The sequence below is a fragment of the Neomonachus schauinslandi genome, chromosome 2 (genome assembly GCF_002201575.2).
Source record: "Neomonachus schauinslandi chromosome 2, ASM220157v2, whole genome shotgun sequence".
NCBI lineage: Eukaryota > Metazoa > Chordata > Mammalia > Carnivora > Phocidae > Neomonachus > Neomonachus schauinslandi.
Window position 1 is genome coordinate 104,804,247 of NC_058404.1, and position 25,684 is coordinate 104,829,930.

At 40.0% G+C, this 25,684-nt stretch overlaps 1 protein-coding gene across 2 annotated transcripts in view; it reads left to right on the plus strand.

Moving 5' to 3' along the window:
- PDE5A (phosphodiesterase 5A) overlaps positions 1-25,684 on the plus strand; it is a 142,524-nt gene that overhangs the window by 21,924 nt on the left and 94,916 nt on the right. For both annotated transcript variants that reach the window (XM_021684518.1, XM_021684519.1), the window contains exon 3: positions 8,800-8,889. In XM_021684518.1, the coding sequence (XP_021540193.1) occupies positions 8,800-8,889 (90 nt within the window). The remainder of the gene's footprint in view (positions 1-8,799; positions 8,890-25,684) is intronic.

Consider the following 25,684-nt stretch of genomic DNA (forward strand, 5'->3'; position numbering starts at 1 on the left):
CAAACCAAGAGTCGGACCCTTAACCAACTGAACCACCCAGACGCCCCAGAACTTTTCCATCTTTTAAATGAGTTTCTTTACTGGTGCTTGAGTCAAGGATATGGGCATAGAGAAATCTTGTCTTGTTTTTCTCCTTCATGATAATTTCACATAGCTCATGTCACAGTTGTATTCTCTTCTCTTTTTACCTGCTGACTATACATATCCTTATCTGTTATCTCCACGTGAACTTCCGAGGATTTTACTGAGATTCTAAAATGCTAGGTCTAAAAACTGTCAAAAAACCAAACCAGTAGTCTTTTTCCATTCATTTGTTCATTCATTCAAATTAATTATATTCATTTATTTGAAGTCCCATTGACACGAAAATCTGATTTTCTTTCTTTTCATCCTCTCTTTCATTTGTTTCGTTAAATAAATTTATGTCTTCAAAAAATGGAAATCATTGCTGTAAAATATTTCAGCGGAAATATTTGGTATTCTTCCACTTTTGCTATAATTATATATAGGTCTCTAATTACGGACTTAAAGATTACACTATATGATTCTTCAGATTTCCCATTTTAAATATCTTTTTTATTAATAGAATTGTGTTTTTTAAAACAAGGCATCTTAATGGAATGACACTTTGTTTACCAGGTTTTTCTAGCACCTTGATAGAAGAATTGTTCTAGCTACCTGCTATGTGGTACACTCTAAATGTTCCATGGTAATCCCAGCCTGTAAATCCTCTATGTAATTTGGAGCGGTCATTGCTGTTTTATTCATTCTTGTATTCCCGATGCCTAATACAATGCTTGGCACATAGTCAAGTCTTAATAAATATTGATTGAATGAAAATTATGTAGTAGATAAGATAGATAAGTAGCATAGAAAGCAGATCATAACAGATGCCAGGGAAAATGTGGTAGGTTCAGGGAAACAGGAGATGACATTACTTGGAGAGCAGAGAAATGTTTCTCTGAGGAAGCAATGCTTGATATGGACCCTGGAAAATAGATAAGATTTGAATAGATGGGTTTGTGTGCATGGTGAGGAACAGATGTAAAGAGAAGTTGAAAGAAGCAACAGGGCAGGTGCACCATGTGGTGCTTGTATGGACATGTGTGGGCAACAGTCAGTGTAGACGTTGAGGAGCTATGAGGGCAGAGTCTGGAGATTCCTGGAGTCTTGAATGCCAGGCTGGGGGGATGTCTGTTGTCCAGAGCCATGAGGAATAATTGAAGATGGTTTGAAAGGGGGATTGGTATGATTGGTAGTAGTGTGAGGAAGTGAGGACCTGAACCAGGCACTGCCTTAAAGAGCAAAAGAAGGGAATGGATTTCCAGTGAAGAGGTGGACTCTGCCAGAGTTGGCAGCTACTAGGAGATGGAAGTGAGGGGGAAGGAGGAGTTGAGGATGACTGAGGGTTTGAAATTGCGTGAGTAAATATGGTCACTAGTGAGGAACACTGAGATATGATAGTTCAGGGGGGTGAAATCATGAGATATTTTTCAGAATCCACTCTATACAGCGGTTTATTCCGTTGTGATTCTTCATGGCGCTATCTCCATGACTTCTGTGAGCTCTGTAGTAACGTCACACCGTAGCTCACTACAAGAGGGGTATTAAGGACACAGCTGAAGGATTGCTGCCAAGTTTGCAGAATTCCCTTCCTGTCCTAGGTGACAGCTGGGTTTCCGCTTTTCAATAGCACCGGAGTCCCAAGTACAGTAGGACCATAAATATGCTTCAGCTTTGCTAAGAAAGCCTTCATTTGTCTGTGTCGTTCTAAGTTTCTGCAGCTCTGAGAATTGCTTCACTTATATGCATTTTTGTTTAATATGCTTGCTATTTTCAAAGTTTTGACAGTGTAATTTTTGTTTCAGTTAGTAATGATTTAATTCTAGTACTACTGTCTGAAAGAGGCCCATGTCCTTGATTTTCAGTACTTCCAAGGTGAAGCCTCTTATCCTGTGGATTCTTCATGTTGCTGCTTTGCCCTTGGCACCCTTGATCTGTGTTTACAGTGGCCTTAGCAGAAGTTATTCATGTCCCAGGAATTTCATTCTGAAGGTGTGGAGTTGATCTGTGACATACAGTTTCCATTGGTGTTGACAGTGGAAGTCAGTTGGCTAATGGATAATTCATTATTCAGCCCCACCCATAATTTGAATAATCACAATCGTGTCTCATAGCTTCTTATGAAAGGAGTCAGAATAGGAAAATGCATTCTGTTTTCTGAGTCCTACCTCTTTAAACATGCATCTGTAAAAATGACACCTTATAGGAGTATTTCTTTTTTTTTCTTAGTACATTTTTCTTTATTATGTTATGTTAATCACCACACATTACATCATTAGTTTTTGATGTAGTGTTCCATGATTCATTGTTTGCGTATAACACCCAGTGCTCCATGCAGGACGTGCCCTCCTTAATACCCATCACCAGGCTAACCCATCCCCCCACTCCCCTCCCCTCTAGAACCTTCAGTTTGTTTCTCAGAGTCCATAGTCTCTCATGGTTCGTCTCCCATTTTTTTTTTTTAAAGATTTTATTTATTTATTTGAGAGAGAGAGAATGAGAGACAGAGAGCATGAGAGGGAGGAGGGTCAGAGGGAGAAGCAGACTCCCCGCTGAGCAGGGAGCCCGATGCGGGACTCGATCCCCGGACTCCAGGATCATGACCTGAGCCGAAGGCAGTCGCTTAACCAACTGAGCCACCCAGGCGCCCTCGTCTCCCATTTCTTAAAGCCTATTTGACCACAGGACCCTTGAAAAGTTGCAATGTAGCAATGGAAAACCACGAAGTGGCTGTGAAATATAATCATGGTCAGATTGAATCTAAAAATAAGTAATGGCCTCACAGATAAGTCAATTGTAAGAAGTGGTCAACATTTGGTTCATTTTTTTAAAACTTTGTGACAATGATATAAATCTGAGAATTCAGCAATTTTATTACTAATAAGATAGCTCATTCATATATTTAAAGTATAAAACAAGATCCACAACTTAAACCAGTGATTCTCAATCAGACCACAAATACCAATGAGAGGGTGTCTGCTGCCTATATATAGATGTTCAATCACACAGCAACTCCTCCTGCATCAGCCCATCATTCATGTAACTTTCTTGAATGTGGCACAGCATGTATTTATAATAAGATATTAGCCCATAATAATCAGAACAACTGTATAAATGTTTGGTGTTCTCCTTCTATATGAAAACTAGATACTATCCAGTATCTAGAATGGGATGGTGTATTAGGGTTCTTCAATACATATATGTTTACATGAAGAGGATTATTACAGAAATTAGCTCACTCAATTATGGAGGCATAGAAGTTCTACGATCTGCCTGCTGCCTGCAAGCTGGACAACCAGGAAAGCTGGTGGTGTAATTCAGAGTCTGAAGGTCTGAGAGTTGGGCAGCCAATGGTGTAAGTTTGTTGTGGGTCTGAGTCCAAAAGCCTGAGAACGAGGAACTTCAATGAAAGTCAGGTGAGCAGAAGAAGGTAGATGTTTCAGCTTAAGCAAAGAGAGAGTGAATTTGTCCTTCCTTTGCCTTTTTATTCTGTTCAGACCCTCAGTGATTTGGATGATGCCAACCTGCATTGGTGAAGATCTTTGCTCAGTTTATTGATTCAAATGCTAATCTCTTCTGGAGACATCCTTACACACATACCTAGAAATAATGTTTTACCAGCTATTTGGGCATTCCTTATCTTAGTCAAGTTGACACTTAAAATTAACCATCACAGATTGCTTTGAACACCTAGTTTCATGTCCTACAGAAGCCTTAAGATTCCCCAAGATTTCCTGTCAAAGGATTTATATTGTCAAAACCCTCCTCTTTCTCCAAAGTCAATTGGAATGCAAAATAGGCTCCTGTTCTGTTTCCATAGGACATCCACTCCATGTTTACCATGATTTCTAGGGAGAAGACTTGCAGGGTTTTAGGGAAGGATCTCATTACCATTCATGCGATCTCCACCATGTAGCTACTATTCTTCCCACCCTGATGACTTCATTCCTCCTTTTGTATTCCTTATCTAGATAAATCAGTCTCATCTCTCATTTTGCACGTCTCACTTAGTCGAGATGTTTTTCTTAAGAAATATGAGCTCTCTCAAATGAATTTCCTATGAATAAAATGATTTCCAAAATGAATTTTAGGAGAAAGAAGTAGCACTAGCAATTGTTTTAATCTTGATAAATCTCTTAATCTGTCATGATCTAATTGTGCCCCATTGAACATAGTTCGGGAACTGGTATATCTGTCTTTGTTCAGTGGCCTAAAAATCTTTAGGGATTGTCTTAAAAATGCCACTCTGTGGAAGAAAACTGGCTTATAAATCGGCAAGACTACTATGTTGTTTTCTGTTATTGTTATTTTTATATAATCTCAAACTTAAGGAAAAGTTGTAAGATTGGTATAAAAAACTTCCATACACACTTTACCCAGAATCTCTAGTTATTTATGTGTTGCCCCATTTGCTTTATCATTTTCTTTTTCTATATACAATGTGTGTCAGTAATATATGCATACTATTTTTCTTTCATTTTTAAGGTTTTATTTATTTATTTTAGAGAGAGAGCATGAGCAGAGGAAGGGGCAGAGGCAGAGGGAGAGAGAATCTCAAGCAGACTGCATGCTCAGTGTGGAGACTGACGAGGGGCTCAGTCTCATGACCCTGAGATCATGACCTGAGGCAAAATCAAGAGTCAGTTGCTCAACCGACTGAGCCACCCAGGCACCCCTATGCATAATGTTTTTCTGAACCACTTAATAAGTTGGAAACATTTTTACTAAATATTTCAGGGAATATTTTCTAACAATATTCTTTTATACAATTATAATACATTTTTCAAAATCAGGAAATTTTATGATACAATGCTATTACCTAATAGTCTATAGTCAAATTTAGTCTGTTGTCCATTATGTTCTTTATAGTTATTTTTTCCTCTGGTCAAGGATCTAATCCTGAATTACATAATGCATATGCTTGTCATGTCTCTTTAGTCTCTTTTAAATCTGGAATAGTTTCTCAGTGTTTCTTTCTCTTTCTTGACATGTATTTTGAGAGTACAGGCTAATTATTTTGTAGAATGCATTTTGAGGGGATTCAAGTTAGGTACTTTGGGCAGAAATACCACAGATGTCAATGTTGAGACCTTGTTTGGTTTTCCAAACAACCATCAGTTCTTCACTTCTGCACCAGCTGGGTGTCCTACAACCCAGTTCAATTCTGATGCTAACTATTAGTAGCATCTAGTAACTAACTTCTGATGCTATACTGCTACCAGTTAGCACAGACTCCACAGTCTAAAGACTCAGTCCCACTAGATTGTCCCCAGTTCATATACCAGCCACAAACAGGGTCCCCACATTTATGTCTACCTACAAATTAGGTGATTTCCCCACTCGGGTTCAATAATTTGCTAGAATGACTCACAGAACTCAAGGAAGCACTATTTTTTTTATTTTAATTTTTTAAATTTATTTATTTTTGAGAGAGAGAGAACACGTGAGCACAAGCTGGGGGAGGGGCAGAGGGAGAAGCAGACTCCCCGCGGAGCAGGGAGCCCGATGTGGGACTCTCTGTCCCAGGACCCTGAGATCATGACCTGAGTCGAAGGCAGACACTTAACTGACTGAGCCACCCAGGCACCTAAGGAACTTTTTTATTTTAGACATTGTACTTTTCAGCTCTAGAGTTTCCCTTTGAGTTTTTTAAAATAGTTTTGTTTTTGTTTTTTTACAATTTCCCATCTGTTTATTATTAGCACATTTTCCTTTAAGTCCTTAAGTACATCTATCATAGCTGCTTTAAAGTCCTTGTCTGTTAATTCCAACATCTGAGTCATCTTAGGGTCATTTTCTGTTGACTACTTTTTCTCTTCATTATGGGTTGCAATTTCCTGTTTTCTTCACATATGGTGTGAGTTTTGATTGTATGCTGGACATTGTACATGTTTTCTTGCAGGGCATTGGATCATATTGTCTTTCTTTAAAATAGGGCTGACATTTGTTCTTCCAGGCAGTTCAATTACTGAAAGATCTTTTTGGCCCTGTCAGGCTTGGTGTTATTGTTAGGGTGGATTGAATTCCGTCTTAGGGAATGGTCCTTGCTCCTAAGGAGTGGTTATCTGTGTCTCAGCTGAATGCCTGAGGTGGAATGGTTGAGCTGGAACTCCAGTGTCTCCAAACTTTTCCCTAATTGGTATCACCATTCTGCTTTCAGCCCTCAACACATAATTTTTAGCTGGTTCTCTTAGAGTCTTGCCCTATACGTGTTTGAAATGCATAGCCACTCAGTCTTCTGCCAATCCTTTTACCTCTCCCCATAATCCCCTGACATAGCTCTCTTATTAGGTACTTTGCCTTGCAAATTTTAGCCACTTTAGAAGCCCTGAATTCCTTTTAGTTTCATTTGGAACCATGGCTACACTTGAGTACCGTCTGCCTTCTTGCCAGCAGGAAAATGCTCCCAGGAAGACAGCCAGAGTGGTTGTCCTGTGTCTTTCCCTTTTTCATGGTCTGTGGTTTAGTTGTCTCATATATTTGGTCTAGTCTTACAGTTTTCAGTAGGAGGGCAAGTCTGGTACCAGTTGCTTTATTTTAGCAAGTGGATATCCAAGGCTTAAGTTTTTTTTCTTTACACTGTCATGTTCTCATAAACAGTGAAAGGAATAATCCCAGTAATAGTACTGCTCCATGTTTTCTTTGGTGTTTCCTGGACCTAAACGGGTTAAAAATTCTCTATGTATATTGCCTTTGCACTGAGTGCATTGTTAGGAAAATTCTTTGAGATGCCAGAATTCACCTAAAGTCAAGCATACATTTGAAGCATACATTACTCCCACCTCCTTCAATGAAGTGGAATCCAGGGCTGCTGTTGATTTTAAATTCCTAGTATGCCCCCAACGCTCCGAGAGCCCTATTAATTTCAGTTTGTTAAACTCTACTGCCTTGATTAGATGGTTAAGTTTTCTTCTTTATAAACTGTTCTTACAATTCAAATATTCATTAACAAAATAATTTCTAAGGATGCATTTTTATTCATATTTTGATTTTTAGCTTGTAGAATAATCCCCTATATAAGTTAATAATTTTTTACTTCTTTAACTCATCAGTATCAGTGTCCTGTCTGCCTTTTTAGTATGATATTTAAGAACAATTTTTAAAAATATATTCAGCCAACATTTTCTCTGTGTCTCAATATAACTTTGAGCATGTTTAAAAAAAAGCAAAAATGCAGTAGTATTTATTTATAATATAAAATATTTATACTGATTTTATAACTTCTCTTTTGAAATTGTCTTTAACGCCAAGTTTGGTCTCTCCTGGGAAAATTGGCCTCGTTTCTGACCCCAGTTGATGGAATCTACTGTAATCATTTACTTCATTCACAGCTTTGGCTTTGCGTGACTTCGGACTAATTAAAAAAATAAATAAATGACTTTCAAAGATAAGGGTTTTCCAGTGTGGCTATTCCATATTCTCTGAAGGGAATTCCAAAAGCAGAGTTTTTAGAGCAGTGTTGCTATTAGGTTGAGCATGTAACTTCCCAAGGCTTTTGCTTCGAGGGAAACAACACTCCTTCAGATGTTTATGTTCTGGTATGTTTGTTTCCATTCTAATCTTATATCATATAGTAATATCTGTCCATTTCTTGTAGTATGTTTTCCTTCTTACCTACAGTGTTTGTTTTAAACTATAATAAGCTAAAAATGATCACATCTGATAACTGTGATATCATTTGTTAATGAATTCCTTCATTTATTTAACAAATGCTTTTGAGTTTTTGTGCTAGTATTGGGAATACAGTGAAGGACCAAAAAAAAAAGCCCCTCCTAGAGTTTTCAGCCTAACTTGAATCTTCCCAATCTATTTTTGTTGTTGTTGTTAAAGATTTTATTTATTTATTTTGACAGAGAGAGGGAACACAAGCAGGGGGAGTGGGAGAGGGAGAAGCAGGCTTCCTGCCGAGCAGGGAGCCCGATGTGGGACCCGATCCCAGGACTCTGGGATCATGACCTGAGCTAAAGGCAGACGCTTAACGACTGAGCCACCCAGGCGCTCCCAGTCTAAAGTTCAAGGGATAATGGCCTATACCTTTCTTTCTTTAACCCACATTTAGAACCTTTACAACTCTCAGAAGTCCTTTGTGATTATTGGATGTGCATGATGTACTTTGTAAAAGGGAAAAGAAATACAAAGATTAAGGAGTTGTTTACAGTCTGAGGCCGTGCAGCTTTTTTTAATGCACACATACACATGAGAATATTTAAAATTCTTATGAACACCTGGGATAGAAGAACAGAATACTGAGGTAGTATATAAACAACGATTACGAGGGAAATAAAGTCAATATTAGGCAGGTCGTTTTGGAGTTGGTAGGTTTTAGAGGAGAAGTTTCAGAGCAGAGATGCTTTCCTTTGGATGGCACAGAAGAATCAGATGGTGAGATATGGGAACAGGCAAATTGTATTACAGAGGTGGAGAGTTGCCACTTTTCCATGAGTCTAAGGAATGCTGTCTAAATTGGTTAATATTTTGAATTTCCTATATTTCTGAACATTTGTTTGAGTCTATATTTTTTTGTTTCTCATGAACACTAGCTACTAAAATACATAAATATATCTTTGTCAAAGATGATATGTACTTACATGATTTGATGTCTTTCCACTGATAAAATTGTCATTCAGAGCAATAAGGTAAGTCAAAGGTTAGATTTTTCTAATCTTATAAATCGGAAAAATCAAATCGATTTCTGAACAGGTCAGTCATTAAATTGAATTTCTTTTTCCTTACTAGGATCCTCGGTTCAATGCAGAAGTTGACCAAATTACAGGCTACAAGACACAGAGTATTCTTTGTATGCCAATTAAGAATCATAGGGAAGAGGTAAGCCAATTTTCCATTTTATAAAGGTCATTTGAAACATTTTCTTTTTGAAAAAAAAGTTTTACTTTGCATACTTATGAAATAATACTATAGTGACAAGTTAACTACAAAGTGCTTAAATGTTCTGCTTGTTTTTTCTTTTTTTTTATTATTTAGACTTTAGATAGGGCTGAATATAGAGACTTTACTTTGACTTAGAAATAGATTTCAGACATTTTATTTCCTTACCTCACCCCTATCACCACCGTAGGACCTTATTTTATCCCAAGATACATAATTGTTGTGTGGTTGGAATCTATTTCATATTATATTGGAAGTGTCTGAATAATGCTCATTTCATAATGGTTATTCAATTGTAATGGTTATCAGCTGATTTTGTGGGGGGATTCAAAATGAGGTTTCAAAAACATGAAAATTATAGCTAATTCCAGGTAAATTTCATTGTGAAATTATAACAAGCAAATGAAATGTTTGGGTTTATATTTCACCTAACTAGAAGTTTGGATTCTGTTAGCACTGAATTCCCTCTTCAGTCATACTTACTTGAAAAAAAAATAGTTAATAAATTATCAATCAAATTGTATGTTTCAGTTAAATGTTCTCAACTCTGGCCGCACCTTACAATCAACTGAGGAACTTCTAAAATATAACCAATTAAATCGGAATCTCTAAGAGCAGGGTGTAGACACTGATATATTTTTAAAGCTCTCCAAATAATTCTGAAGTGTAGCCAGGGTTGAAAATCACTACTCTAAGTGAAAACAAATAGATTGAAAGTGCCCGTACTCGGGTATCTTAACCTTGGGCTGTACATTAGAATCACCTAGGAAGTATTTAGAAATTCTAATGCCCAGGCTTCACTTTAAATCAGAGTCTCTGGATTTGGGACCCAGGCATCAGTATTTTAAAGCTCCCAGGTTATTACAACATGCAGCTAGGTTCGAGAACCACCGAACCACTGCCAAAGATACTAGAAGCACTTTGATGATTCTATTGACTTATTTTCACATTCTGACATCTTTCCTTTCTCTCCTCCATCCAGTCCTTTACCAAGTCCCATTGATTTTTTTCTGTTGGAGTTTTTCTCACTTCAGTTCCTTTCCTTTTTTACCTACTGCTATAATTCAGATATTGTATAATGTATGTTTTCTTAAGAGGCTTCTATACTTGCAGCCATTTTCCCTCCAATCCAGCCTGCTATTTGCCCTGGGAATTTTCCTAAAACACAGCTTTCTAAATCAGTGCACCTAAAACATTAATGTGCACATGAATCCCATGGGGATTTTGTTAAAATGCAGTTTCTGAATTCTGTAGGTCCAGGTGGGACCTGAGATTCTTTTGTAACAAGCACCAAGTTGATGCCGACACCCCAAGTCTGCGGATCATAATTTGACTAACGAGATCCTAAACCAGTCAGTAGTCTCAGTAGTCTAAAATAAATTCTCAGTGCCTTAGAGTTGCTACATGGGTTTTTAAGGGGAAAGTTAATGTCAAAGTCACTAAAAATACCTGCAGTTAAAACATGATTATGAGATTAATTAATTACTCAATTAATTATTAATTGGCAAATTAATTGGTTAGTTAATTATGTGGATGAATGAATAAAATAGAAAAGGCCATACATGGATTAATGATGAGGCTGCCAGATATGACAAATAAAAAGCATGTCCCATGCAATATTTGGGACATAGTTATGCTAAAAATTATTTGTTCCTCATGTGAAATTAAATTTGGCTAGCTTCCTGTATTTCATCAGATAGCCATAGTTATAAACCAGAGGCTGTGATTCTGTGCACTTGAGAAGTGTTCAGCTTCCAGTTAGTTAAGTATACGGTTAAAATTGTGGCCTAAAAATCAGCCTTGTACTGGCCAAGAGAGCCAGCCTGAATCACACTCTGATTAAACTTCTCTTTCTAAATAGTGCAAACAGCTCACCAGCACTGGGGACTGGGGAAACCCATGAGAAAGTGCAACAAAAGCATCAGGGGGAAGGGTGTGGGGTTGCCCTTCTGTAAGAGAGCGACTGCAGGACATATGTGTTGGTCTCTTTATGACGACCTGTGAGGATGGTTTAAATTAAACGGGCAACAACAACCCCAGCTGTACTGAAGTATAATTTAACACGATAAAATCCACCCATTTTAAGTGTACAGTGTGATGAATTTTGACAAATGTGCACACAGTCATGTAACCACCGCTGTAATTAAGACACAGAACATGTCATTCACCTCAGATATTTCCCTGTACCCCTAGCAGTCGATGTCCTCACTCTCCCTCAACTCCGGACCCCTAACAATCACCAGTCTGTTTTTGTCTCTATTGTTTTTGCCTTTTCTAGAATGTCATGTAAATGGAATCCTACTGTATGTAGTCTTGTGTCTGGCTTCTTTCACTTAGTACAACATTTGTGAGGTTCGTCCATGTTGTTGCATATGTCAGTAATTTGTTCCTTCTTATTGGCGAGTGATTTATTCCATGGTGGGAATATGCAGTTTGACTATTCATTCATTCATCAGTTGATGGACACTTGAGTTGCTTCCAGTTTTGTAAAGCAACCCACTATTACGAAAGAAGCCACTGTCAGTGTTTGCATACAGGGCTTTGTGTGGACATAAGGCTTTCATTTCTCTTGGGTAAATATATAGGAAGGGAATTGCTAGGTCATATGGTAGGTGTTCAATTTTATAAGAAACCTCAAAGACTTTCCCAAAGTGGCTGTACCGTATGCGTTCTTACCAGCAACGTATGAGTTCCAGTTGCTTCATATCCTTGGCAACATGTGGTATTATCAGTTTTTAAAACTTTTAGGTGTTTTAGTGGGGATGATTTGAATTCGGGTTTTTTTTGTTTTTTTTTTTTTTGTTAGAGAGAGAGAGCACGAGCAGGGGTGAGGGGCAAAGGGAGAGGGACAAGAAGACTCCCTGCCAAGCAGGGAGCCCGATGCAGGACTCGATCCCAGGAACCAGGGATCACGACCTGAGCCGAAGGCAGACGCTTAATCGACTGAACCACCCAGGTGCCCCTAGGATAATTTGAACTTATTACATGAATATATAACCCCACTCTCAGCCAAGAGCTGTCTGCTCACTTCCAGATCTGATTAAAGTGGGTCCAGCTGCAGGCCCCAGATTGTGATTGTCCAGAGCTCCCCCTGAGATTCCTGCTGGGTTCCTGAGCATCCTTGGTTGGCCTGGCTCCATGTTCCCGCATCCTCTCCTGCTATCTCTGCTTTACCCTCTAATGACTGGATAGGAAGCCAGGGGTCTTTACTGGTATCCCCAGAAGTTCTCTCACAACAAGCATTTCATGGGACAAAGAAGCCTTCAGCAACTTCACTGGACACTTAGTCACGTCACTGAAGGGAGGGTTTCTAAACACCGTTTTTTAAAGGCCTCCCTGACTCTCCCCATTCTCTACCTTCTCCCACCTGCTCTCTCCTCCCCCAACATTGGCACCACTCAGTTCAAAATTATTTCCTGTGAGTATTTTCTTCAGAGAAAAGGAATGAAGAGAAACAGAAGAATAGACATACTCAGCTGTGGGGGAAAAAAAAAAAGGAAAAAGTTATTTGGCTGATGAAGAACCAAGGCCAGTAAGAAGGTGCAAATATGACTTTCAGAATTATTTTTAAATTTATAGCTATGTAGACAAACCCAGGGCAGTGTTTACTTTCGTAAGTAAAGATTACATACAGAAGTACTCCTTTTCTCACAAAATTTTTGAAATTAAGATGAAGAGGCATAAGTAAGGCTTTTGGGAGCAGTTGCTAAGACTGCTTCCTCTGGGCTTGTATTCCATCTTTACCACTTACTTGGTGAGTAGCCAGGATGGAATTGGTTAATCCCTTTGGTTTTCAGTTTCCTCATCTGCAAACTGGGTGTTATAAAAGGACCTACCTTGTTGTGAAGGACAGAGGCATTCATGTACGCTGAGGTTTTACCATAGTTCCTGGCATGCTTAAAGATGATCAATAAATGTTATTTTTTAAAAGGAGACATAGAACTGACAGAGCTTTTATGAGAAATAAGGAATAATGAAATTATATGAAGAGGTCATCAGCACTATAGGATAACCAGCCAGCTAGGCTCAGATGATAACCAGTGCAGTCCCTGACTTAACTGATCTGTGACCCTCTAACTTTCAGCTTAAAAAGAAAAATGCTTTTTGCATAAACGAAGCAAAATGAATTTGGTGCCTTCCCTTTGTGTTATTCCAGCTGTGCTAAGTAAGCCAATACCGATTCCAACTAATTACCAGCGAACCTAAAATGAAGTGTGATCTTATGAACAGTTGGTAAACAGTTTATTTTACTGATTGTTTACAAAATGTCCTCGTACTTTTTAATGACCCCTTAAGACATAGGCACTGACTCTGGAAAGCTGCTTGAATGGAGAAGCTGAATATTGAATGCTAAAGTCTGAACTATAACATAGTCCAGGAAATTGAGGAAGATCTTTAAGATTCAGCAAAATAGATAATCTCCTCATTTGCCTCTTTCCTGTGAAATATTCCGACTAATTAAACATTTTCAGGAGTTCTTTTCATTAATGTTGTAATCTTAAGTGTAATAGAGATAGCAGTGCCTTTTTAGGAATGAGAATCATAGATATTGTTAAGCTTCTGTGACAGAAATTTTTGAAAAGAATCATAGTGAGTAAGTTTTTATAATCTTTCCCTCTCCTGCTCCCTTCCAAGAGAATGGGGTTAATGGGCAAAGTGGGGGAAAAAAACTGGAGAAGCTTGAAGGGGCTAAAATAATTTATTTTGGAAAGGTCAAAGAGCTGTTGGCTAGAGAAAAATAAATGAAGACAAGAAGAAGAAGCGTCAAGGGAGAGAAGAGGGCTGGTCCAGGCTGTATATTAGAGTGGTTTGAAGGCGGTGGGGTAGGACCTTGGAAATAACTGCTGTCCCATGGAAACTATTCTAAGGACCTGACCTATATTAATGCATTTAATCTTCCTAGCAGCCATAGGAAGTAGTCATTATTTGTTCCTACTTAACAGATGAGGAAACAGACATGGAACATTCAGGGAACTCACCCAAAGTCACCTAACTAAAAACTGGCAAAGCTGAGATTCAAATCTAGGCAACATCTAAGTGAAAGATGTCAGACAGAAAAAGACAAATACCATCTGATTTCACTTATATGTGGAATCTAGAAAACAAAATAAGCAAACAAAAAAATCAGAAATAAATACAGAGAACAAAATGGTAGTTGCCAGAGGGGGAGAAAGGTGGAAGCAGGCAAAACAGGTGATGGGGATTAGGAGGTACAAACTTCCAGTTATAAAATAAACACAGGGATGAAAAGTATAGCATAGGGAATATAGTCAGCAATATTATAATAACTATGTATGGTGACAGATGGTAACTACATTTGCTGTGGTGAGCATTTCATAATGTATGTAATTGTCAAATCATTATGTTGTGCCCCTAAAACTAATATTGTAAGCCAACTATGTTGTTGACTATGTTCAACAACAACAACACAAACTAGACAATCTGGCTATAGGGTAATAACATGGGAAGGAGGGTTCCTTAAAATCCTGCTGTGGGTGCATCCACTTTCTTCCCCCGCAGTTAAATTATTTGGGGGCTGAGGGAGGTGGTGGGAGATACACTGATATATTTAGCGTGGCTCCGTGCAGAGGCGGGAGTTGAGGGTGAAAACAAGGAGACCTGGCTGTATTCTGATGACTTTTAATGATGTGTTTAAACCACTCTGCAAACAGACTCTTTTAATTTTAAAAAACTTAAAAAAAAAAAAAAAGGCTAGAGAAAGAGGGATCAGAATCCAATCCTCTATAATGTCTTAAGAGGAGTCTGTCCAGGAAACAGGAGGAAATTTGCACCAGGGAGAAAAGAGTTACATGAGCGTGTTCCATATTAATCTGGGGCAGTGTGCCCCAGAGAAGAGCCATGATGTGCACATGAAGCATCACGAGAAAAGTTGCAGCAAATGTATGAATTTTTAGGGCTGCTGTCAAGTTTCTTTCAAACTTAATGCTGGATTTTTGGGACCTGGGCACTTGGACCAGTTTTTGTTTTTGTCACGTGGCATTAGTTATTTCTGTAATGAGATAATTCTTTTATGTTTGGTAAAGAAGTGCAGGAAAACTCAACTCTTTCTAACTCAGATGACCTATTTCTGAAATACTGACCTCCCCTGAAGTATTGCTCATTATGACATGGTAGAGATGCGTGTTCTTTCGTATTTATAGACATTGCACCAGTGAAGTAGAAGGCATTATTGTGAAATAATGCCAGTTCTTTGAAAATTTCTTACTGATCTGAGCTGGAGATTATATCCAATGATGTCCTTTCCTTTAACATTTCATTTATTTATTTGAGAGAGAGTGAGCGAGAGACAGAGAGAGAGGGAAAGAGAGCACTAGTGGGGGTAGGGGCAAAGGGAGAGGGAGAAGCAGACTCTCTTGCTGAGCAGGGAGCCTGACTCGGGGCTCGATCCCAGGACCATGGGATCATGATCTAAGCTGAATATAGATGCTTAACCGACTGAGCCACCCTTGCACCCCTATCCAATAATGTGTTTCAGGCTGGGCTGAAACACCTGTTTTCTCTTGGTTGCATGTCAACTCTAGTTACTCAGTAGAAGTCTAATTTTGAATCAGATTTTTTCCTCCTCTATTTTTATTTTAGCATCTTGATTTTGTCATACTTGATGATGTACCTGTAATTCTTCAATGTGGATATAAGTTATAATAGAGGATACAGGATAACTTTTTTCCAGTGTGATAAAGGAGCATTTTAGCTAACTATCTAAATTTACATCTTCTTTTAAAAAAAAAAAAAAAGACCTGAAAATCTTGGGGCACCTGGGTGGCTCAGTCAGTTAAGCATCTGACTCTTGATTTCGGGGTAGGTCATGATCTCAGGGTTGTGAGATCAAGCCTTACGTCAAGGCTCCACACTCAGCTCAGAGTCTGCTTGAGATACTGTCTCTCCCTATCCCTCTGCCCCTCCCCCAGCTTGCTCCTGTGTACACCGTGCGTGTGCATGCGCACTCTCTCTCTCCAAAATAAATAAATCATTTAAAAAAAATGAACCTGAAAAGCTTTTTAAAAAACTAATTTTTTGAGTTTTTATGAGATAAATACTTTGATGAATCAAAGAAGTTTAAGCCTGCTAAAAATCACAAAATAATGTGTAATTCCAGCTGCAATTTGCAAACATAAATTTTTCTAGAATTTAAGTTATATGACCTTATCTGCTTGTTTTAAAGTAATCTCATTTTTTTCCCTCTGAATCCTCTTGTTTGGACAAGTAACTATTAAATCACTGTAATATGTAGAACCCTGGTCTAGGCACTGAAGATATTTAAAAAATGAAGCAAGGAAGATACTTGCTGGAATTTTTTTTTCAACTTTTAGATGTAGATCTTGTACACCAGCCATTAATATCAATACATGGTAACAAGCCAAATGTTAAATGAGTTCATCGTTCAACTCACTAGTTCAAAGGAAAAGACTGGATTTTGAGAGCTAAAGAAATTACAGAGGGAAGATGTCTCATTTGGCAGATTCTTGCTATTTATCCCACAGCCTTAAGGGAGGCACACACATGCTTACATGAGGGGGCAGAGGCAGGATAGATGCTTGCCAATGATCTCGTGCTTGAATTTGACAAGTAAGCTTAAAACAGATAAACATTATGGCTTTATGCATAATCCTTCGATTCTAAGTCAGGCTAGATGAAAATACAGCTACAAAAAGAAGCAGAGTTTAATTGCAGACTGTCAGTTGATTTAGATCAGTGGTTTTTAAAAAAACTTATAAAGTGTTCATTGCACTTATTCCCCTGTGAGACTCTTTCTTGTAGCTTTGTTTTTAGAAACAAAACAAAAGTGCTCCGCAAAGTTTCCGTTTGTTCTGGACTTGATGTTATGATGGTAAGGATCTCTCCTCTTTGCTTTTCCTCATTGCCCTTTAATTAATAAGCAAGTGTATTTTACAAAGAAGATGGTAACCACTTTCCTAAGGAAAAAAACATTTGTTAAGAGCGGCAGATGGAAAACAGTGCTAATAGGTTAAATCCCTGAGGCCACGCTGCTGATCCAGGAGAAGAAAGGGTGAATGACAGCTTGAGGCTGACAGTTACATTCACCATAGGCTGTATTTCCCCAAATCTTATTTTTTTTTTTTTGGTAAAGAGAGAGAGCACATGAGAGGGGGTAGGGTCAGAGGCAGAAGCAGGCTCCCCGCCGAGCAGGGAGCCCGATGCGGGACTCGATCCAGGGACTCCAGGATCATGACCTGAGCCGAAGGCAGTCGCTTAACCAACTGAGCCACCCAGGCGCCCTCCAAATCTTATTTTTAATGCTCAGAAAATTTGGTTCAGACTGAAGGTTATGTTTTATTCAATATGAAGTTTATCTTCATTGGTACTTTCAGGATAACTATTCCAGCACTTGTTGGAATGCATTACATTTTAATGTAATCATTTATAAATTTAATTTTGAGAAGTTTTATATAGGCCCTGAATAATGAATATTAGAGGTCTGGAACAAGTTGCAGATAAGCATAAACAATTTCTTTGTAAGATATCTAACCCACAACTACATAATTTGGTCTTTGGATGGAACTTTAATTATTAAATAATTTTCATTTTTTTCATGTATTCTTGAAGAATTAAGGTGGTTGTCAATGATATTGCTACTCTCAATAGACGCAGGTGCAAACATCTGTGTTCACCTATTAAGAGCTAAGATTACATAGGTAAAATGCTCTATGTAAACTTTTAAAGTACTCTGTACTCCTTCTTATATCCACATCTAAAAATCTCTACTTATTTCTCTTCTGCCAGAGAGTGGAAATGAATATTCCAGGCTTAAGAAAAATTTTTTTTTAATTTTTAATTTTTTTTTAATATTTAAGAAGATTTAAAGAGGGGCGCCTGGGTGGCTCAGTCTTTAAGCGTCTGCCTTCGGCTCAGGTCATGATCCCAGGGTCCTGGGATCGAGCCCTTCATCAGGCTCCCTGCTCCGTGGGAAGTCTGCTTCTTCCTCTCCCACCCCTGCTGCTTGTGTTCCTTCTCTCGCTGTATCTCTCTCTGTCAAATAAATAAATAAAATCTTTTAAAAGAAGAAGAAGAAGATTTAAAGAACAAAGAGCAGTGGTGCCTGGGTGGCTCAGTCCGTTAAGCTCCTGCCTTCAGCTCAGGTCATGATCCTGGGACCCTGGGATTAAGACAGTGTCTGGCTCCCTGCTCAGGGGGGAGCCTGCTTCTCTCTCTTCCCCCATCCCAAACTCATACGCTTGTTCTCTCTCTTTCTCTCTCAAATAAATAAATAAAATCTTAAAAAAAAAAAAGAATGAGAGATGATCTTATAAAATTTTTGAATCCTATTTTTCTCTTTTGCATCACTTCATAGTGAAATAAAGTGAAAGTAAGCTGGATTTAGAACGCCAGATCTATTTGATTATTACAGATTATTTCATGATCATCGATATTGTATTCGTGGTCTTTTTCAACATGACAAATTGCCCTAAGCTTAGTGATTTTGAACACCAGATATATGTTCTTTCACAGTTTGTGTGGCTCAGGAGTTCTGGAGGGACTTGGCCGGCTGAGTGGGTCTGGCCCAGGTTCCCTGCAGGGGGCAGCACTTGGGATCTAGGCAGGGGGCTTTGACCCCTGCTTGAGTACCCGCTTCCCAGCTTCCCAGGGAGCTCACTCACGTGGTTGTTGGCAGGAGGCCTCAGTTCCTCGCCGAATGGGCTTCTCCACAAGGCACTCCGTCTCCTCACCGTGTGGCAGAGAGTGAGCAAGGAGGAAGCACCAGAGCCTGTCTGACCAAACCTCTGGAGTTGCTCAACTTCACTTCATGGTATTCTGTTCTCTAGAAGCCAGGCATGGAGGCCAGCCCCAACTCAAAGAGGGGGCGGGGGGGGGGGGGCGGTTAGTTAGGCTCCACCTCTTGAAGAGAGAAGTATCAAAGAATTTGAGGAGATATTTTGAAACCACCAGCAGTACCAGATGTTCTTTGAGGCTTTATTCTCTTTCCTTAAAACTGGCCAGAGGATAAAAGAGAAATTCTGCTCGTTAATTAAAGTGATTATTTCTCATCCTTTCATGTACTAAAAAATGACACGAATTACCAGAAGCGACATAGGCTGGATTTAAAGAAAGGTGGAGGGTTGGTATGTATACTGTGCCCAGTTGGTGTAAGTTAAAGAGAAGAAAGGAAGCAGAAAATTAAGAAAAAAGGAAGAAGACTGAGGAGAAATGAGGAAAATGTCTGCTTCTTCGGCTGTGGCAAATGATTAAGGCATTAAGAGCCTTCTGAAATGTTATGTCACAAATGCTAGTCTACGTGAGATCACTGTTTGCATGTAATTTAAATGTTTTGCTCCATAATATCCACAGGAAACGCTCCCTGGCTTATCCTTATTATCTCTCTGCTCCATTGTTTTCCACGTCCATTCATGGATCAAAAGCAGAGGGAATGTGTGTAGTCCTTTGGCACAGTGTTGAGTATAAGCTGGAAGGAGGGAAGAGCCTGGAGATGAGGCTGTGCAGGCAGGCAGAGGCGAGATCATGAAGAGCCCTCCAGTGCCAGGCAGAGGGGGTGCGGAATTTTTTTTTTAGTTCAGGAACTATTTGCTATTATTGAAAGATTTGTATGGCCACAGCACTGAGGATGAACAGTTTTCTTTTTTTAATATATAACTCAAAGCCACATAATTTGACACTTGATAGATTTTGCTAAGTAAATATTTTCCATATTTGTTCAGACATGGAGAAAGTACTGTATCCAGAAGCAGGGAAGTTGGTAAGGAATTTGCAGTAACCCAGGCTAGAAGTGGACCCAGGCTGAGGCAGAGGAGACAAGAAGTGGATTTGTTGCACTTCTGTTTAGGAGGTGGAGGGATTGATATAATGGAAAAATCAGCAAAAGGAAGAATCTAGAATACATTCTGGGCTTTTAGATTGATCTAACAGAGGAGAGTTGTGATGTTCCCTAAAGTAAAACATGCAACAGAAAGTATTGGTTTGTGGGGATCAAAACAATTATCTCTCTTTTTTGGTTATGTTATTTTACTGTTGAATACTTTCTCCTCTCTCCTCGAATCTCAGTGCTGCCTCCCCACCCCACTTTCAGCTGATGGCCTTGCTTACGGTGTCAGTAAAGAAAGCAATTAGAAGCATACTTCTGCAAGAGAACTTACTCTGCCTCCCTTCCCCACCCCTGCATCTGAGTCCATATACTCTGGTCTCCCTTGTACGTCTAGGGTCAGACTGTCTGTGTAATAGCAAAGGTCAGTCTCGTTCCTGTGCACCGGATCTCTTTCCACGTCACCTGCTCAAAGCCACATCTCGGCAGGTCCCCTCCCACCCGCCATGTGCAGGATCACCAGAAGTTCCCTCTCTACCACACAGGTTCATCAGCATACAAAACTGCTGTTATTTCTCCCACCTTAAAAGCAGAACACCCACTGGACCGCCTCATTTCTCTGATCACCATCAGAGCAAGTCTGAAGAGAGTTGTCCCTTTTTCCGTTTCCTGCCATTCTCCCCTGGACGTACTCCATCCAAGCCTTGGCTCTTCCCACTCTGTGAAACCGCTCTTGGCAGTGTCCCGTGACTTCCACAGGGAGCCCGCGATCGTTCCTTAGTCCTCACCTTGCCAGGCCTGCCAGCAGCCTGTGACGTTGTTGGTGATTGGTCACTCCTCCAGGACAGAGTGTTTTCACCAGTTTCCAGGGCCTCAGTCTCCCCAGTTTTCCTCCTGTTTCTGTCTGCCTCTCCGCCCCGTTGGCTGGTGCCCGCTCAACACAGCGGTGCCACGCGGCTCAGCCCTGCACCATTGTCTCCCCTCTAACTAAATGCACCCCTTCCGTGATTTTATCTACCCTCGTGGCTTTAAGTACCATTTAGATGCCAACCAGGCTTAGATTGCAAGTGAACCGTTTCTTCAATTTAAACTCTTCTGTTCAGCTGCTCCCTTCTCTACCTCTGTGTGTCTAACGGGCCTCTTGCACTTAACATATTGGACACCAAGCTCCTGATCTTCCCTACCACCAGACCTGCTCCGTGCTCATCCCCACCACACTTAGCGACTTCTCTCATTCCAGCTTTTCACACTAAATTCCGTGAAGCCGTCTCCACCTTCTTTCTTTCTCGCACACGAGATCTCTAATTCATCAGTAAACACTCTTGGCTTTCCCTTCAGTCACTGCCCTCCCTGTACCACCATCACCCTGGTTCAAGCCACTGGGATGTAGCACCTGAGTTACTATATAGTAACCCCCTAGCTAGTGTCCCTGCTTCAAGCCTTTAACTCCCTATAGTCTATTCGGAACACAAATTTTATAAAACTCCTTAGATCTCATTACTCCCCTGTTCAGAGCCCTCTCCTACCACCTCATCCCATAAGAAAGGTGCCACATGGTCTGGCTCCTGATGCCCCTCTGATCTCACCTCCTATTTTTCCACCCCTGTGCTCTCCGGCACACTGGCAGTCTTGCTGTTTCTCAGCACATCAGGTAAGCTCCAGCCCCAGAGCCTTTGCACTTGCTGTTCACTCTGTCTAGAAGTGTCTCCCCCCCACCCACCGCCCACCCTAGTTGTTCACATGGTTCACTCTCTCGTCTCCCTTGGGCTTTTACTCAAATGACATCTCAGAGAGACTCTTCCTAAGCCATCCTTATTGAATTTCAGCCATTACTTCCATCCCTGCTCCGTTTTCTCCATAACATGTAAGCTCTTAACCACCATCTGGCACACTACATATTAACTTACTGGAGTATTTCTCTTTCTCCTCACTAGACTGTACCCTACATGACAGCAAGGTGAGACAAGAATGCGTCACAGAGCTGGTGACATTTAAATTGCATTTATGGTATGCAATAATCTAGTGTACCCAAGAACTTCTTTTGCAGAAGTTTTTCTGCAAGTTAAGGGATCTCGAGTAGAAATTCAAGCAAGGCTGTATGTTAAACAGCAGTAGGACTGGGAGTGTCATGCTAACATTCTTAGAGATCAGTAATAATACTTTTTGTTGATATTATCATCCCCATTTTATTTTATTTTTAAAGATTCTGTTTATTTGAGGGAGAATGCACGAGCGGGGGGCGGGTGGGAGGCAGAGGGAGAAGGAGAAGCAGACTCCCCGCTGAACAAGCAGCCCGCTTCGGGACTCAATCCCAGGATCCTGGGATCATGACCTGAGCCTAAGGCAGACGCTTAACTGACTGAGCCACCCAGGCCTCTCATCCCCATTTTAGATGAGGAAATAGGGACTTGGTTAAGTACAGGAAATTTCCCAATATATTATATCTTCTAAGTGGCAGAGCTGGGATTTAGACCCACATCGTCTTTATTCTAAGGCTGCATTTTTCTTACCATGAAGTAATTATCTTCTTTCATCTTTATTAATGGTTGTACCTGAAAAGCTACCAACCAACTCTTTTACTATTTTAGTTTTTAAAATGCCAATTATGGACTGGAATAATATTATAATAAAATACAGAGTTGCAAACAATGATTCCAAATACTATTAATTTCTTTGTGTATTATCTGGCACAGCTGTGTGGAGGAGGACATGTCTGTTTTTGCAGGTAACACCTACAGTTCGGAGTTTTGCTAGTGAGACAGAGGTCTGCATCTGAGCTTTCATATATGATTACCTTCTCGGGCACATCTTCCATTTGAAGAAGAAAACACTTAGAGATAAAATTATGTTCTGGCTATGATGACATAACAGACTGTACTCTCTATGTGAAGGATTTTCCAGATGTAAAAAAAAAAAAAAAAGATGATAAATATGCACATACACTTTTTTCGCCCCTCTTGAGCTTCTCATGATACGGATATCTAGCTTCTCATGGCCTTGAGGTGCTTAGCTGGACCAGTACAGGTGGGAGCACTCCCCTGAACACTCAGTTCGGCTCTGATGAAGATGTTCTCTCAAAATCTCTGATGCCAGCTCTAGTTTGTAAGTGAGATTCCTCCTACTTAGTGTTCTGATGCACGAAACTTGCCTTTTGCCACTTCTGCTCTGTTATTTATCTTCTGTTTGTATTTAGTGCATATTATGGGTACGCCACTTTACCCCGTAATTATCAGGAAGCTTTATGAGCCCAGCATCTTATCAAGCTGTGGAGACGGGGACCTGTTATAAGTGCAGGCAGTGCTGGAACAGACTTGATCCTGGTTTAACAGAGCCCAAATCCAACACCACCATCCAGGGGTAAGCCTGGGCTTTGCAGGCCAGCACCTGGCAGAATGCAGAACACCACCCTGAAAATATATCTCAGTTATTAAATAGATCCAAGGCTCTGAAGTCATTTTTGGCAATGTCATGTGTGAAGGTGGGCACAAACTGTGGTAAGTTTATTCTGATACAAAGTACAATTATATAATATATATTGAGTATATAATATTTTTTTGCTCTTTTGGACTTAGTCCCAATTAGGCAAAGGCCGTTTGAAAGAGAGAGCTCTGAATTTGTAGCAAAAATGACTTAGTCTTGCGTGCTGGCTTACGATTCCTTGAGCAAGTTTCTTCACCTCTCTGTGCCGTAGGTGACTCATCTGTAAAGTTTCAACATGAAAGGCAAACACACAGGGTGGTTTTAAAGGTCCTAGTGAGGCAAGGAATGTGACAGTGCCCACCACAGAGCTCTTCACCTAGTGACGGTTCAGAAAAATGTCTGTTTCCTCCCTTTATAGAGTGCTGCGAGGCCAGACACATGGAGGAATGGAAAAGTTAAATGACAGTAAATGCTGAGCGTACCCTGCCGTGGGAAAGACAGCAGGCTCTTTTCTGCTATGTAACCTTTGTGTCTCTGGCATGTTTTTAAAGGGCATGGAAGGAGACTTTGCACAATGGCCCTGTACTGCACTGAGGGACAGAAAGGTCTAACAAGAAGGCAAAAGGTTCCTATGGTTCCAGATTTAGGACCTTCACCTCATTGCTTAAAAGCTAGTGAGGCAGAGAGTTTAGTGTTTGGCAGGGAAGAGGAATTTTTTTGTGTGCAAAGGGATGAGAATAAACATCAGGATCAAGAATTATGCCCAGCATCCCCTTGTCTGGAAGGAACCCAGTCTCAGGTTGGCACCACTCCCACTGGATGTTCCTCGGGCAGGACAGCTACTGACCCCCAGAGGCTGGATTTGTCCTGGCCCTATCTGGGGACCATCCATCCTGCCTAATAGCACGGAGCAAATGGTCAGAACCTCTGCCTGCTTCACCATGACCAGGACAGCTGGGAACTTGGTACGTGGACCATCACTTGCATATTACCATCAGCAATTATAAATTTACTTTTAAGACTTTTGAATACTTTTTGAAAACTGAGTTAAACTTTGTATACAGTGAAGTACACGGATCTGAAAGTCCAATTTGATGAGTTTTGACAAATGTATGTACATCTGTGTAACTAACACCCCAATTAAGATATCCCACAACCTTTAGGTGACACTGTTCTGATTTCTGTTGCCATAGATTAATTCTGCTTTTTTTTTTAATTCTACTTATTTTTGAGAGTGTATTATAAATCCCTGAAACATAGGATCTTTTTATGTTGCATAAGAGATTCTTGGATATGAAGACGTGTCATAAGATTTATAATGAAAGTAAAAACAACTGTTAGCTGCCATTTTGGATTTGTCTTTGTTTCTTAAAAGTTATAATTTTGAAATTGTTCCATTCTTTTTGATAAAAATATGAATTAACAAGAGAGGCATATGTATGGGATTTGCATACAGCCTTTGGCAATACTGGAAGATCCTTGGTCTTCATGATTCCTTTAAAGAATAAGCGCTTAAGCCCCAGTGTTTATAGCAGCAATGTCCACAATAGCCAAACTGTGGAAAGAGCCAAGATGTCCATCGACAGATGAATGGATAAAGAAGATGTGGTATATATATACAATGGAATATTATGCAGCCATCAAAAGGAGTGAGATCTTGCCATTTGCAACGACGTGGATGGAACTGGAGGGTATTATGTTGAGCAAAATAAGTCAGAGAAAGACATGTATCATATGATCTCACTGATATGAGGAATTCTTAATCGCAGGAAACAAACTGAGGGTTGCTGGAGTGGTGGAGGGTGGGAGGGATGGGGTGGCTGGGTGATAGACACTGGGGAGGGTATGTGCTCTGGTAAGCGCTGTGAATTGTGCAAGACTATTGAATCTCAGATCTGTACCTCTGAAACAAATAATGCAATATATGTTAAGGGAAAAAAAAGAAGAAGAAGAAGGTAGCGGGAGGGAAAGAATGAAGCGGGGGAAATTGGAGGGGTAGACGAACCATGAGAGACGATGGACTCTGAAAAACAAACTGAGGGTTCTAGAGGGGAGGGGGGTGGGAGGATGGGTTAGCCTGGTGGTGGGTATAAAAGAGGGCACGTCCTGAATGGAGCACTGGGTGTTATGCACAAACAATGAATCATGGAACACTTCATCTAAAACTAATGATGTAATGTATGGGGATTAACATAAGAATAAAAAAAATTAGTTATGGACATTACTGTACAGATATCTGTGTGAATATATATCATTATTTCTCTGAAATAAATGTTTAAGACCCCCCCCCCCCAAAAAAAGAATAAGTGCTTAAGAATCTGTATTTTATACTACTGAAGGTGTCACTTTCCCCCTGGGCGGGGAGTAGTAGAAAGAACATAGGTTTGGGATCAGACCTGCAGAGCATCTGTGTCTGCGCATTCGTGGACTCCTATTTAACTTTTCTGAACGTCCGCTACCTCTGTGATGAAATGAGAATTGTAATATCTATCCGAAAGGGTTGTGCCAAAGGCTAAATGA